The sequence below is a fragment of the Sinocyclocheilus rhinocerous genome, unplaced genomic scaffold (assembly GCF_001515625.1).
Source record: "Sinocyclocheilus rhinocerous isolate Xijiao unplaced genomic scaffold, SAMN03320098_v1.1 scaffold346, whole genome shotgun sequence".
NCBI classification, from domain to species: domain Eukaryota; kingdom Metazoa; phylum Chordata; class Actinopteri; order Cypriniformes; family Cyprinidae; genus Sinocyclocheilus; species Sinocyclocheilus rhinocerous.
Genome location: NW_015630993.1, coordinates 128,377 through 142,877, shown reverse-complemented (window position 1 = coordinate 142,877; position 14,501 = coordinate 128,377). Strand labels below are relative to the sequence as shown.

Genomic DNA, 14,501 nt, shown 5'->3' with positions numbered 1-14,501 from the left:
ATACACAAAAGAGTGATAATCAGGTCAACAAAAACTTAGGTATAAAAAAAAAAAAAAAACTGCTGGTATCGGATCGGTATTGTCCGATACTCAGAACTTTTGGTATCGGATCGGGATCGTTTCTGAAAAAATTGTATTGTGCCACCCCTAATAAAATATTGCAAAATCAAGACTAATCTAATCAACTTTCTGAGCTTGACATTTCAGACATATCTGGAATTGTGGACTAATATTGATTTATTGAACATGTAAATAAAAATGACACTAGGCAAGGAGTAATAAGTAAATGGAAAATCTAACAATTGTTAACTAACAATTATGATATTTTATATATAAATAAATGTATCTAAACAGTCATGCTGTTGCAAAAATACACCTTTTAATTATAAAAGGACACTAGAGCATATTGTCTAGCAGGTTTATTTAGCAGAGGTCTGACAGGTGTTATAACACTTAAAAATGAATAGGCAGCACTTCAATGGATGTGGTTGGTTGGGTACAACTATAAAACCTAAAAAAAAATTAAATTTTATTTTGAATACATAGACAACAAATGAAAACATGAAATGGCAGCACATATATTGTAAATGAATGTAACATAGAGATTCAATCTCACTTTGTCATCACAGATAAAGTGTCATTTGTGTTGTATAAAATGACCAGAAACTTTATCAGTTCTTATGACATAAAATAAGAGCAGGACTACAGTGTGTATATAAGTTAATAATAACCTGCCATCAAAAGGTAGTTTATACTACAGTAACTCCTTTTACACATTCTACTAAGCATTGTGATGCTTTCATCGTTTTTTTTCTTTCTTAAATTACAGATGCACAGCAAATAAAATACTATTTGTCCAGTCTGATCCATAAAGCATAACTATCACACAAAGCACTTGGATTAAAAGTTTGTGATGTGATTTATCATGCTGATAAACACTTAAAGCTCCTTTCTTGAAATAAGAAATTAAATGAATATTGTTTTATTTACAGACAGATTGAGTTCTTTTTTCATTCTGTGCATGTTCAGTGAGAAGCAGACTTGCATATAAGAGCACTTGGACGAAGAGAGGTTCACAGAAGTACACAGATTTAGGAAAGACTATCGCGTGTGTGCAATATTTGAAGTTGCTGAAACTGGACAGTCGACAGTGTAAAAGGACTGACAGTGCATTTGTTAGGATGAATGGTTGGAGCATTATACAGCAAGTACAGTGCCTTCAGAAAGGTTTCAGCTTCAACCTATAATTTCCGATTATGCTGTTTTGCAAAGCCAGTTCAAAATATTTCAATGTTGAAGTCTTTATAAGGCTCTGTTCTGTAAATTAAAATTTATTCAAAGAGTCACATTTAAACTGAAAATTTAAATCTTACACTAAAAATGAAAATTAAAAATGACTTTAACATAATTGGTTGAAGTATTAAAATACTCTCTACTGGAACTGCAGGGTAAAGGCCCATTCACACAGAGAACAGTAAGATAAGAATAAGGACAACTATAATCATAACTGTATTAGCAACCACACCAACGGACAGCAACGTTCTGTTTATTATAAGTGTGCGCTGAAGTTATGTCAGCTTCCACTTTAAATGCTCAAGTCAGGCAGATTCTGATTGGCGTTCATCAGTTGGAAAAAATTGTTTTGATAATGATTCTAATTATATAGTTCCTCTGTGATGTTATCATTATAGCTGTGGAGTGATAACCCAATTCTCATAAAATTAGAATGATGATTAAAACTTTATAATTACAGTTATCACCCTTGGTGTGAACATCCCTGAATGGTGATAAATTTGATCTTACTGTACTACGATGACGCTAGAATAACATGGAGGGCAGGGCATAGGGCGGACTGTGGTGAGTGAATGAAGATTTAGCTTTACTATAGAGAACATGCAGATATTTAAAATGTAGTGATGGAGGGGGGGCTGAGTTGACATCAAATACAGAAGAGGCACAAGTGCTTAGAGTAGGTACATCAAGGGCGATACTAAAGCTCACAACAGTCATCCTATTAGATTTGAGTTACAAATACTTTCTTGCTTTTAATTTCTTGGAAAGTGACTAGATTATGATGAACAATAAATTCCAATCCCATTGGAAGCTTGGATCTTGCTGTATAAGTTCCTTTTTGATTGGCTAGTAGTTGAAGTGGGAGTGGAAGAAAAAATCCAGTATGTTCTAAAGTGCTTGAAGGTTCACATACTATGATTTCATGCAGCATGTTCCAAAAGGAAGGAACAACAACGACACATGACGTATGATGCTGACCATGGAAGGACGCTCTCCATCTTCAGCCGTGGTAAAGACGGACGCGCTGAGATATAGAGCCACGGCACAGAGGGCAGGACTGCAGGGCATTGCTGCAAGTCTGACAACAGCATACATGCCCACACGGCAGGAAGATCACCTGTGACTGTGACACAAAACAGAACAGGAGAGGAAATTATGGTTTCTTTCAAAGCTGCTGAAAGCAAAACTCTTACATTGTTACGAAGAATTTCTATTTCAAACAAACGTTCTTTTAAAAATGTTTTCAAATTGAATTGAGAATTGTAATAATCTTTTGCCTTACCTCATGTTCCATGCACACCACACACTCGGAACTGCTGAATCTATCAGGACTTGGGGCAGTGGGGGTGAGGGGGGTGTTGGGTGTCAGTGGAGGAGTGAGCTGCTGTTGAAGTGGGGCACTTGGAGTGGATGGACCAGCTTCCTGCTTCTCTTTTGCAGTTTTAGGAAATGCTGAAGGGACAAACATGTTTTGATACCCTCAATCACAACTTAAAACAACACTGAGCAGAATTCACAAATGTCTACTAATTATGTCCTTGACTGAAAATATATGCTCTTACGGTCAGACAGAGTGCGTTCTCTGGCCCAGTGGAGAAGAGCTTTCTGCACGCCAACCTCATTAATCCCCAACTGTAATAAAACAGAAACGATTTTAATGGACATAAACCTGTGATGACAAATTCTTAGAGACACACTTAAATACTACTATAAAACTTCTCTGTGGTAAAACACAGAAGGAATGGTGACAGACCTTCCTAAGGTCTTTGGTGGTCATGTGTCGCAAGGCCTCAGCAGTGATTCTGTGGTGAGCTATGACTGGCAGGTAGTGCTGAGCAGAGAGTTTACACAGCAGATTCCCCAGATCCCCATCCACAGCTGCCTCCTGTGGAGAAAAGAGAGGTCAGCAGAGTGTCTGATTTTGTGATTTAAACCCAGGATCTTTAGGCCTGTAGGAAAGCTGCTCTAACCTGCATCCGCAGAGACAGAGGTTTGGCATCCAGGAGCCTCTGATATTGGATCATCCAGTAGTTCTGCTGATTGGATTCACTTTTCTGGTCCATCTCCACCTGAAGAGCAAAAAAACAAAAAATCCTCAGCACCATAGCTTACAAATTACAAGAATCATACATAAGCATCTGTAGTTTTTATCAAATTCGAAAATGATCAAATTCAATACTATGTTGCTTGCTTGTTTACTTAGTGGAGACTACCATGCCAGAATTTGACGTAATTTTTTCCACATCAGTGAGGTATAATGCAGGGTTTTTCAAACTGTTTTTTTTAAAGGCTGCTAGATTTAATGTGTATTTTTCAGATAATAATATGTCCAACGAATTACAGAAATTAAGAAGCAAAACACAATGCATGGCAATAAAATAAAATGAGAACAGAATTAAATAAATAAATGTGTTTAAGTGAGGTGGATGGATTATCTCGGCAAAGGAAAAGTGCTCACTAACACAGATTTAGACAGATTTGTGAACAATATTTGAGAGAAATAGGCCTTTTGTGTACATAGAAAAAGTCTTAGATCTTTGAGTTCAGCTCATGAAAAACGGGGGCAAAAAAAAAGTGTTGCGTTTATAATTTTGTTCAGTGTATATAAAGTAATTTTACTCTTTTAAAAGGCTAAATAACATGTATTCTTCTGATATTAAAGGGGTCATGTGATGCGTTTTCATGTTTTCCTTTTTCTTTAGTGTGTTTTGTAGATGTTTGTGCATGTATAAAATCTGCAAAGTTACAAAGCTTAAAGTCTCCCACAAAAGGAATTTTTCTATCTAAAAGAGAAGGCTGATCCAGACCAGGCCGAAAACACCTCGATTTAATTCTCCCTCACATATCAACGTCACTATGTGGAAATATTTGCATAATGCCACCCAAATGGATACGCAACGAATGAAGGCGTGGTTTGAGGTATCGCAGTAGTGTTGTTGCCGCCATGTTGTGGAGATGCTTTTTGTTTCTATGCGACAGCAAAAACACTTTTTTTTGGCCTTTTGAAAGTGGATGCAATTAGGAGTCAGTGGTTAACATTTATTTACAACACTGTTCCAGAACAGTACAACCCAAAATATTCGAGTGTGTGCAGCAAAGTTTCCTGAACCTAGGAGAGTACAAGGCCAGCTGGGCAGAAAGGCTCTTTCTAAAAAAATGGGGCAATTCCAACTTTGCTAGGACAATCTGGAGCTTCTGAATCAGAGCCCGTAAGTATGTTTTATAATTTGCTATTGACTGTTCAAATGCGGAGTTTGGTGAAGTGTAGAGTAACACATTATTTGTCGTTCCTACGACCACAAGTGCAGACAGAGATGGATTTATGTTTACAAACGTAGTATCCTCTGTTCTCTGCTTATAACTGGTGGTGAAAAAATGACAAACATGATTCACTACGTGTTCTGCTTCACACTGGACGCTCAAGTAGCAAATCAGAGCACACTGCGCTTTTCAAAGGAGAGGCTTTGTAGAAATCAACGCGTTTTAGAAAGACTGTGCATAGAGGATCTGCAATAATGAACAGTACGTGAAAATGAATGCATTTTTTGAACATTAAAGCATGCTAACACCCAATACACAACATAATGAGCTTTGAAAATAGCATCATATGACCCCTTTAATATGTGCATTATGATGATATTTTTCCATTCACATTTACACCAAATTTAAAATGATAATTTCAGACAATATCTACGTGACCTAAATGTGATTTTTCCAACAATGACTGAAGCATGTGAAATGTTTCAGTGAACTGATCCAATTTCCTGTGACTCTTTTGAGAAATCAAGGAAGTTGGTCCAGAATCACTCACCAAAACCATCCTGAGCTCCTCCTCCCTTTGGTCCTTTTGCTTGAGTAACTGCTGCAGCAGGTCAGTCAGAACAGTCCTCTGGTCAGCCAGCACCTCCTATCACACACACACGAAGGATTCATACTCCCAGAATGCTATGATAACTCACAGAGGTGGTGTGAGCATGATATATAAAACAGAAATGGGATGAAATGACCAAGTAATCTGAGAGAGAAAGAGAGATGTAAAAACAAGCAAGAGAAGTGATGTGCGATGACAGACTCATCATTACTCTGCTCTACACTCCACAGCATGATGAAGCACTGACAGGAAACCACCCACATCATCTACTGCTGCTACGTACCTGCAGGTTCTCAGTGTCCAAATTCCTCCTCTTAACCTCCAGCTTTGTCAGCTGCATTAACTCTGCCTCTATGAGTTTAATCTATGGATACAAGCATACAGTAGGGGTGTGAATGGCCCCATGGAGACATGATAAAACAGCCACCTTTTGGGTTCTGCATCCAATGAGAGGTGGGATGTGAGAAGCATGGGCTGACTGAAACCAAAAAAAGCTTTTAATGACTAGAATGACTACACAAGACCATCTGAAACATTGCTTACTCTAACCGACTACAAAATACCCACTGAATAGCTTTGTTAATGATTATACTACCAAGTTTGGGGCCAATAACTATTTTTTAAGAAATTAATACATTTATTCAGCAAGGACACTTCAAATGTATCAAAATTTACCGTAACATTTACATTTAGAACATTACAAATATTTTTTATTTCAAATAAATGTTTTTCTTTACAACAAAAATAAGAAGCATCACAATTTTCAACATTGATAATAGGAAATGTTTCTTGAGCACCAAATCAGCATATTAGAATGATTTCTTATGGACCATGTAACACAGAAGCCTGGAGTAATGGCTGCGGAAAATTCTTTGTAACACAGAAATAAATGACATTTTTAAATACATTAAAACAGCAAACAGTTATTTTAAACTGTATTACTATTTTACAGCATTTTAATCAAATAAATGCAGCCTTAGTGAGCATAAGAGATTTCTTAAAAAAACATTCACTCCAAACTTCTGAATGGTAGTATATATGTTAATAAATGACAGTGCTGATAAAGTTGAAACTCCTTCAATCAACCAGTAGTATGATATAAATCACTGTATCTGTGGGGTCTTATTGCCTATTCTATCCTAAAGGAAACTTTAATAAGCATACCTGATTACGGATATAAGCATGCACACTGTCCTTCTGGAGTTGGAGGGCTTCAAAGGCGGCCTTCTGCATTTCCTCCTGCAGACAAAGAGCCAATTAGGGTTAATCATTCTAGACGTACTAGACCAACAATGCACCAGCTGTATCTGCTGTAGTTCATTAATGTATTTTGCCTGTGGAGTGAATGGACAGATGGAGTGCAAACTAGTTCCCTTTCGAGCAGCAGTTCCGGTCCGGTTCCCCTGCCGCCATCCGGCGACTTCTAAAAGAGCATCGGCGTTGTTGCAAATGCCGCGTCGTTATTGCGGTTCCCCCCTGCACGCCGATGACGGCCACATGGAGTGCGTTTCCTGCTTGGGGAAATCCAATGAGGAAGCTGCGCTCACGGGAGCTAATTGCTCTCATTGCGAGAGCTTCAGTCTCGCCTCTCTCCGCTCATGGATCGCTTTCTTTTCAGAGAGCGACTCCTCCCCCCGCGCCCTCCTGTTTCTTTCCTCCCAGGGACCTGTGAGGAAAAAAACAGCGGGGCAAAGGGGTCGAGCGATCGGCTACGAGCGAGCTCACGCGTGCTACAGTTGGGTCTGCTGTGTATGCGCCCCCTTCAGCGCTGGTTGAAACCACGGGTTCCATCCCATGCGTGGCGTCACGGACGCCTGCATATCAGGGTGAGTCAGGCCTGTGTATCGGCCCTGACCCCCTGGAAGAACCCGTTGGATGGAACAGGGCGTGGCCATGGGGATGGTTCACAGAAGGACAGTTGTCACGACAGATGCCTCCAACTCAGGTTGGGGGGCGCTGTGCGAGGGCATACCGACCTTCGAACACTGTTCGAAGGCGGAAAAAGGCTTCCACATCAACTGCCTGGTAATGCTAGCAGTATGTCGAGCCTGTCAGTTCTTACTGCCAGTCCTGAAAGGGCACCATGTGCTAATCCGATTGGACAACATGTCGGTTGTGTCCTACATAAATCGCCAGGGAGGCCTCTCTTCAAAGCGCCTCTTCATGCTGGTGGAGCGCTTCTTAGTGGGCTCAACCCAACCTGCGCTCGCTAAAGGCAGCGCATATACCGGGCAAATTGAACCGAGGAGCGGACATGTTATCAAGGAGCAATGTCCCCTCAGGAGAGTGGACGCTCCATCCGCAAACGGTTCAGAAAATCTGGGAGATCTTCGGCGAGGCCGAGGTAGACCTCTTCGCCTCAGAAGACAACTCTCACTGCCAAATTTATTTCTCAAAGACCAAGGACGCGTTGGCCCACGATTGGCCCAACCTCCTTCTTTACGCATTCCCCCCGATCGCTCTGATCCCACAGGTAATCAGGCGAGTGAGGGAACAAAAACACAGGGTTCTCCTGGTAGCCCCCCTGTGGATGAACCAGCTGTGGCTATCAGAGCTGACTCAGCTACTGATAGCGGCCCCTTGGCCTGTTCCACTGAGAAAGGATCTCCTCTCTCAAGCGAACGGGACATTATGGCATCCTCGGCCCGACCTATGGGCCCTGCACCTCTGGCCGCTCAACGGGAGCCTTCGTGCCTCCCAGAGCGAGTCTTAAACACAATTTCGGAGGCTAGAGCTCCGTCTACGAGACGCCTCTATGCCTTAAAGTGGTCTTTTTTCTCCGCCTGGTGTTTAAACCGCGGCAAAGACCCTCTCACTTCCGAATTAGCAGAGGTGCTGTCTTTTCTACAAGAGCTGCTGGATAAGGGGCGTTCCCCATCCACGCTCAAAGTCTATGTGGCGGCTATAGCGGCCTCTCATGTCCCTATTGAGGGCCAATCAGTGGGCAAAAATAGCGCGGTCATCCGCTTCCTGAAGGGTGCAAGGAGGCTGAATCCGCTGAATCTCGTCCCCCTACCGTCCCTTCATGGGACCTGCCCACTGTGCTGAGGACCCTGAAAGGCCCCGCATTCGAGCCGCTACAGTCCGCCAACATTAGGTCGCTATCGCTGAAGGCTGCTCTGCTTCTAGCACTAGCATCAGTAAAGCGAGGGACCTGCATGCAGGCGCTCTCAATTAACCCTGCCTGTCTGGAATTTGGGCCTAACGACTCTAAAGTCGTCCTGAAACCGAGGCACGGTTACGTACCTAAAGTGCTCTCCACTCCGTTCAGAGCACAGGTCATTACGCTCTCCGCGCTTCCTCCAACTAAAGAGGACAGAGAGCTATCTCTGCTCTGCCCCGTCAGAGTGTTGAGAATATATATTGAGCGTTCCGCTCCCTATAGGCGATCGGAATAAAAAACAAAAAACAAAAAAAAAAAAACACATTCATAACTGTTTCTCTACTCAAATAGAAAAAGCATCAAGGTAAGTCCCAGATTTCACCATTTTGTTTGTAACATCTATATACACTACAGTTCAAATGTTTGGGGTCAGTAATATTTTTTATCAAATGATTATTACTATTACTTTTTCTTTTCTTTTATTATTATTATATTATTACTTTTTCAGCTAGGATGCATTACATAGTTCAAAAGTGACAGTAAAGACATTTACTATGTTACAAAAAATCAATTTAAAATAATTTCATAATACTTCTGTATTTTTGATCAAATAATGTGGCTTTGGTGAACGTAAGAGACTTCTTTCAAAAATATTTAAAAAATCTTAACAACCCCAAACTTCTGAACGGTAGTGTATATCTTACAAACAACTAACACTCCACTGCAGTGTTTGTGAAACCACAACTTAAAGTAGCACTCCAGGTCTTTCTGACATCTCCAAAAATACCTGAATGTAACAGTAAACATTGAACTTTAATGGGCCAAAAGCTCTGTGTGCTGTAGCAGCACCACAGCAGTAGCACTGTCCAAACAGCTCAGTACTTGCTTGCACTAAATCTGGGCTAAGGATTTCTTAAGCGGCGCCATTAGACAGAAAGAGATTCACTTAGCAAGAGCTGCATTGATGGCAGGAGCCCATATTCCATTAGAGAGTTCGACCCATACGTAATTTCCACTCACCGGTCTTCCTCCAGAGCTTGCAGAAACTCGGCACTCTTTGCCTGGCTATAACCAAATGAGCACAAATGCACAATAAATAACGACACTTCAACTACACAATACTAATGGGCTTAGCATAATTAAAGTGATAATGATAGCTACTGAAAAAGCAAGGTATTTCAAAAGTGATTCACACCGTACCCTCACCGTTTGTTATCAAGCAGGAGGTCAGAGATGCGACTCATGATATTGCTCTCTGCCAGACGTACTTTATCCAGTATTTTCAGCCTCTCTGTTTCCTGGGCCTTCTGCTGCTGAGACACACCTAACTCCAACCGTTGCTGCTCCTGAGAGACAGAAAAGCACAGAGACATGTCTTTCTGATAATAAATGGCCATGGTAAATGAAAACGTGTTTTTATTAGCTAGATAAGCGTAGTAACTGTACAACCTACTGTACAGCCTACAGTGCTTAATTTACGCTACTGTTCAAAAGTTTGGCGTCAGTAAGACTTTTTTAAACTTATGCTTTACTTCAGCAAGGACACATTACAATGATCAAAAGTGGCAGTAAAGACATTTATAATGTTACAAAAGATTTCTATTTCAAATAAATGTTTTTTTTTCTTTTCATCAAAGAATCCGGAAAATAGTCTCAGTTTCCACAAAAATATTATAATATTATTATTATTATAAATATTATAACAGCACAACTGTTTTCAACAGTGATAATAATAAGAAATTATTCTTGAGCACCAAATCAGCAATTTAGAATTATTTCTGAAGGATCATGGAACACTGAAGACTTTCTATTAAAATACAAAATAAAAGTTATTTAAAATGTTAATATTTTACAATATAATTGTTTTACTATATTTAAATATATTATAATCAAATAAATGCAGCATTGACCAAACAGACTTCTTTCGGGGGCAAAAAAAAAAACATATTGTACAACAGATTGTTTTTGTAATTCTACAATCAAAATGTTTACCAGTTTGACAGACAGCAAGACATCCTCTTTGCGGGAGTTGTTGAGGAGGAAGAGCTGAGTGTGCTCTCTCTGTTTCTCTTCAAAATCTTTCTCAAAGATCAACTTTTCCAGCTGTTTCTGCTCCTAGTGTAGAAACAGAGAGAATGAGATAAATACTACTTCACTGGATGATCCAATAGTAACAAAAAGAAACCAAATCAAACATACCTTTCTTTTCTCATAGTCCATGAATTTGATCTGCGGTGTCGGATAGAAAATGTTACATTCACAGATCAAATGGCACACAATATTTTTGGGCACTGTATGAAATGGTTGATAAATAGTGATGACTGACCTGCCAGGCTTTCTCCTCACCATCAACACAGTCCACCTCCTGCTTCCCTCTATCATGCTCCAGGACAGGCAGGAGATACTGAGATGGAGGGCAATACTCCAGACCCATCTCTAAATCCCATTAAAATGAATTATGAAATGACTAAACAAACCAGCTGCACAGAATGGCCTTCTACCGTCACACATGGTTACAATAATATTTAACCAGATCTTGTGCATAAGCTGTATTGTACAAAATCTGTATTTATCAGTCTGCAATTACAGAATATTGTGTAAAATATTGCTCAGTGTCTTTGAAAACAGATCTGTACCTGAGCAGAGGTAGCACTGCACTTCCTCTGTGCCGGCAGTGCACACTGACGCAGGTGGATAGCTCATAACCTGTGCGTCTAGGATCAGGCTCTGTCACACCACATAAACACATACAGACATGACAATGTCTTTGCAGTGGTCACATTGTCATTTGAGCTTGTACAAATATGCTCCAACATCTTTATCTTAAACAGGCATAAGATTTAAAATACTCACTTCCAAAGTGCGAACACTGGCCAGTTCTTTAGGTAATTCTCTAATGCTGTTCTCACTTATGTCCAGTGTACGCAGGCTGCTCATGCGTCCCACAGACACAGGAATGACAGTAAGGCTGTTCTCTATACCCATCAAAACATTTTGTTAATTTAAATGGTTTAGGCTTTTTCACCATTTAATTTGATGTAAAATAGTGCCTAAAAGGCCTAAAATAAACTCTTTAACAGAACATTCAAATGACTGTCAAAATCTCTCTGAAACAGGTTAATAACTACCTGGAATCTACTGCAGTGCTCTAATGAAGATGCTAAAAAATATATATTAATAAATACTTTTTTGTGCGCAAAAACATTTTTAAAAAGCACAAAACAAACCTTTCACATTAAGTGTCTGTAGATTCCGTAGATCCCCTATAGAGTCCGGCAGCTGTTTTATGCAATTCTTCTCTACATTCAGCACCTTAGAGAAGAAATCAAGGTTGTATGTAAGCAATAAATAGGATACTAATTATCAATTAAAAATGATTTAAAGAAAATTGTTCCTTGCTCTAGAGGATTTATTTTTTAATTGTTTTTTATGGAAGTTTCTTATACTCACCAAGGCTGTAATATTGTGAAATATTATAAAACAACTGCTTTCTATCATAATATATTTTTAAAAAGTAATTTATTACTGTGATGACAAAGTAGATTTTTTTAACATTCTTCAATGACTCAGTTTTCAGTGTCACAAGATCCTTCTCTAATCATTCTATGCTGATTTGGTGCTCAAGGAACATGTCTTATTATTGTCAATGTTCAAAACAGTTGTGCTGCTTAATATTCCTGTAAAGCCATGATACATTTTTTCAGTATTCTTTGATGAATAGAAAGTTGTATTGCTTTTTACTAGAGGTCTTTCCTATCACTTTTGATCAAATGAATGCACCCTTTGCTGAAACATTTTTTTAGTGACCCCAAACTGTTGACCTACCTAGCGCTACATAGTGATATATGCAGAAATTATGTCAACAGGTCTTTTACGAATCAGCATCAATAACAGTATTCTGTTTTCAAATGCCACGTAAGAAACATCAATTCACATCAGCTTTGTTCATATACAATAAATATACCTGTAAGGACAAAAGCTGCCCAATGTCATCAGGAAGTGATGTGAGCTTATTTTCATGCAGGTCCAACACCTTAAGAATTGACACACAGAGATGTTGTCACTGGACAGAAGTGTAAAATGGTTATTTGCTTGGCACTGTTGTCATCTATCAAATTCTCTCACCTTTAAAGTTGCTAAGGCACCAATGCAGCAACCTTTAGGAACAAGTGACCTCAGGCCATTTCCATGAAGAATTAAGACCTGCAGTTAAAGTGGAAAGTGTTGTGAAAGATCTATTCCGTCTGACCACCAAAAGTTCAGAAGAAGAAAAAAAACACTGCAGTAAATAGACTCACTTTCTTCTGGAGGACTTTACATATGGAGAAGGCACTGGAGGGAACCTGCAGACAAGCATTGTGTAAGAACTGCTGCGATATGGAAGGAATCTCAGATATCTAGCAATAATTCATCCTCTGTCTTAGATGAGCATTTCACCAATATGTAAATAATGATTTTAGGACTTCTGTAATTCACCTCTGTAAGCTCACAGGCAGAAATGTCCAGAATATCATCAGCACCTGCTTCTTTGGCCTGCACAAACCATAAGCATGTGTGTTAAGATTTGATGCAGTGCAATATGACAGTAGACATGCTGCTAAAAAAGAGCCACTTACACTAGAAACTCACCAAGCACAGCTGGTACTCCAGGCGTTTTATGGAATCCTCACTAGGTTTCTTCTTTTTGGAGAACAGAAACATCCTGAAGCCAGTGAGATTTTGTTTGTCTAGTCAAAACCCCACAACATCCACAAAAGCCACTGGATGTTAGTGTGACACTTGACTGACTGTGGTGTTGACAATCCCAAAGAAACAGAAACTAAGTAGGACCGCGTGAACAAAGTCAAGTACGACAAGAAACACACCAACAAACATTTGTTATATTACAAATTATAATCACTCGATATTCATAGCACTATACAAATGCACGTTATTTTTCATTAGACTTTCATGGATACTGAAACCCGGTTTTGAAGCCAAATATCGTGCTATATAAATAAATGTACATACCTTACGCGAAAAGACGAATGTATGCGATTAAACGCTAAACTAGCAAAATTATTTTTTCAAAACATGGGCTCCTTCAAATGTTTCAATATCAATGTATTGTCCGTGTTACCTAGTATACTCCCTCTCTGGCAGTACACACACACCAGGAACAACTTATCAGACGTTGTGAATGACGTAATGCTTCGCCGCAGTGTGAAAGGTTGTTCAGTTCTCGCGATACTTCGTGACCTTTATATACGTGGCGCCACACTTTATCGGCCTTTCCCATTTTCGCTGTGGTGGTGAAGGTGCAACACTTTTCGGTCGTCCCGAATCCGGGTTCATCCGACATCCTCACCAATTCAAATCGAACTGAGCTCAACTTTATCTGATACACCATGCCGCCTAAATTCGACCCCACCGAGATTAAAATCGGTATGTCTGGAATACGGTAACCGTTTTGACAGATTTCTGATTAGGTCTGAGCGGCCTTGTCTGCGTACTGGGACTAATAAATGAGTAGAAAAGTGAAACTACAAAGAAATTAACGGTATAGTTTAGTTGAGCCACTTTAAGCTGAACGTGTACATGCAATAATTGTAGTTTAACCTAGATGCGTGGATTTTGAACGCTTTCTATAGTATCTTTAGGGATACTATCTGCAGCTTCTCCGTACATATGGCGCTTTGAACGATTCGATTTGATGTTTTGAATGTATAAAATACCGGCTTGCTGCTGTGGTTTCACAGCACTCCGGAAGATCGTGCGCCTTCACGTGCTGCTGTAACGGCGTCTCGCACGTGGACCTCACGGAGCTGTAGCGTCCTAACGTTACTCTTTGTGTAACTTGTTTGGGTTCTTTTTGGGCTGTACCGTGAGCCGAACAGGTTTTACAGGAAAACGGAATTATGTATGCCATGTAATGTCAGTATGTGTATATATAGTTGGAAACTAACGTTTTAGCACAACGTGAGCAAAAGTGACCAGCACCGTCAGAGTGTAGCATTTGCAGTGTAACTTGTTTTTACCCATCCAGACTATGTAGATATTTGAACCAGTTCAACTTTAGGGGAGTTGTAACGTTTTAGAAGTTTGTCACTACAAAAACTATGGTTCTCGTAATGGTGCATACCTTAGGGTTAGGCTGAGTAATGAGCCCTTTTTGCCATTCGTGTGATGTAGGGCCCTATGAAGTCTTTTTTTAATTTTTAAAAAAAGTTTTTATTTTTTTCCCAAATAACGGTT

At 39.7% G+C, this 14,501-nt stretch overlaps 2 protein-coding genes across 2 annotated transcripts in view; one reads left to right on the top strand and one right to left on the bottom strand.

Moving 5' to 3' along the window:
- Positions 1 to 406: 406 nt before the first annotated feature.
- On the bottom strand, positions 407 to 13,424 carry LOC107740956 (E3 ubiquitin-protein ligase LRSAM1-like). Its single transcript, XM_016553528.1, has 23 exons — positions 13,278 to 13,424; positions 12,897 to 13,054; positions 12,744 to 12,800; positions 12,566 to 12,610; positions 12,393 to 12,470; positions 12,232 to 12,300; positions 11,495 to 11,579; positions 11,121 to 11,242; positions 10,904 to 10,994; positions 10,594 to 10,703; positions 10,467 to 10,496; positions 10,260 to 10,382; positions 9,474 to 9,613; positions 9,288 to 9,332; positions 8,181 to 8,385; positions 6,329 to 6,403; positions 5,448 to 5,528; positions 5,105 to 5,200; positions 3,264 to 3,362; positions 3,047 to 3,178; positions 2,856 to 2,925; positions 2,576 to 2,745; positions 407 to 2,416 (listed from the first exon to the last, which is right to left on the bottom strand). Exons 2-23 carry the CDS (start codon positions 12,966 to 12,968, stop codon positions 2,294 to 2,296), a joined length of 2,118 nt encoding a protein of 705 aa, XP_016409014.1. The 5' UTR covers positions 12,969 to 13,054; positions 13,278 to 13,424; the 3' UTR covers positions 407 to 2,293.
- Positions 13,425 to 13,529: 105 nt separating this feature from the next.
- Positions 13,530 to 14,501, top strand: part of rpl12 (ribosomal protein L12) — a 4,055-nt gene continuing 3,083 nt past the window's right edge. The window contains exon 1 of the mRNA XM_016553485.1: positions 13,530 to 13,691. Coding sequence (XP_016408971.1) covers positions 13,655 to 13,691 — 37 coding nt within the window. The 5' untranslated portion in view covers positions 13,530 to 13,654. The remainder of the gene's footprint in view (positions 13,692 to 14,501) is intronic.

What these genes read in the sequence shown, in the direction of transcription:
- LOC107740956 (XM_016553528.1), bottom strand. Translation starts at nt 12,968, where the DNA reads ATGTTTCTGTTCTCCAAAAAGAAGAAACCTAGTGAGGATTCCATAAAA. An exon ending in ACAGACACTTAATGTGAAAG is followed by an intron (nt 11,243 to 11,494) that starts GTTTGTTTTGTG and finishes TGATGGGTATAG; the next exon opens with AGAACAGCCTTACTGTCATT. An exon ending in TGGACTATGAGAAAAGAAAG is followed by an intron (nt 10,383 to 10,466) that starts GTATGTTTGATT and finishes TTTCTACACTAG; the next exon opens with GAGCAGAAACAGCTGGAAAA.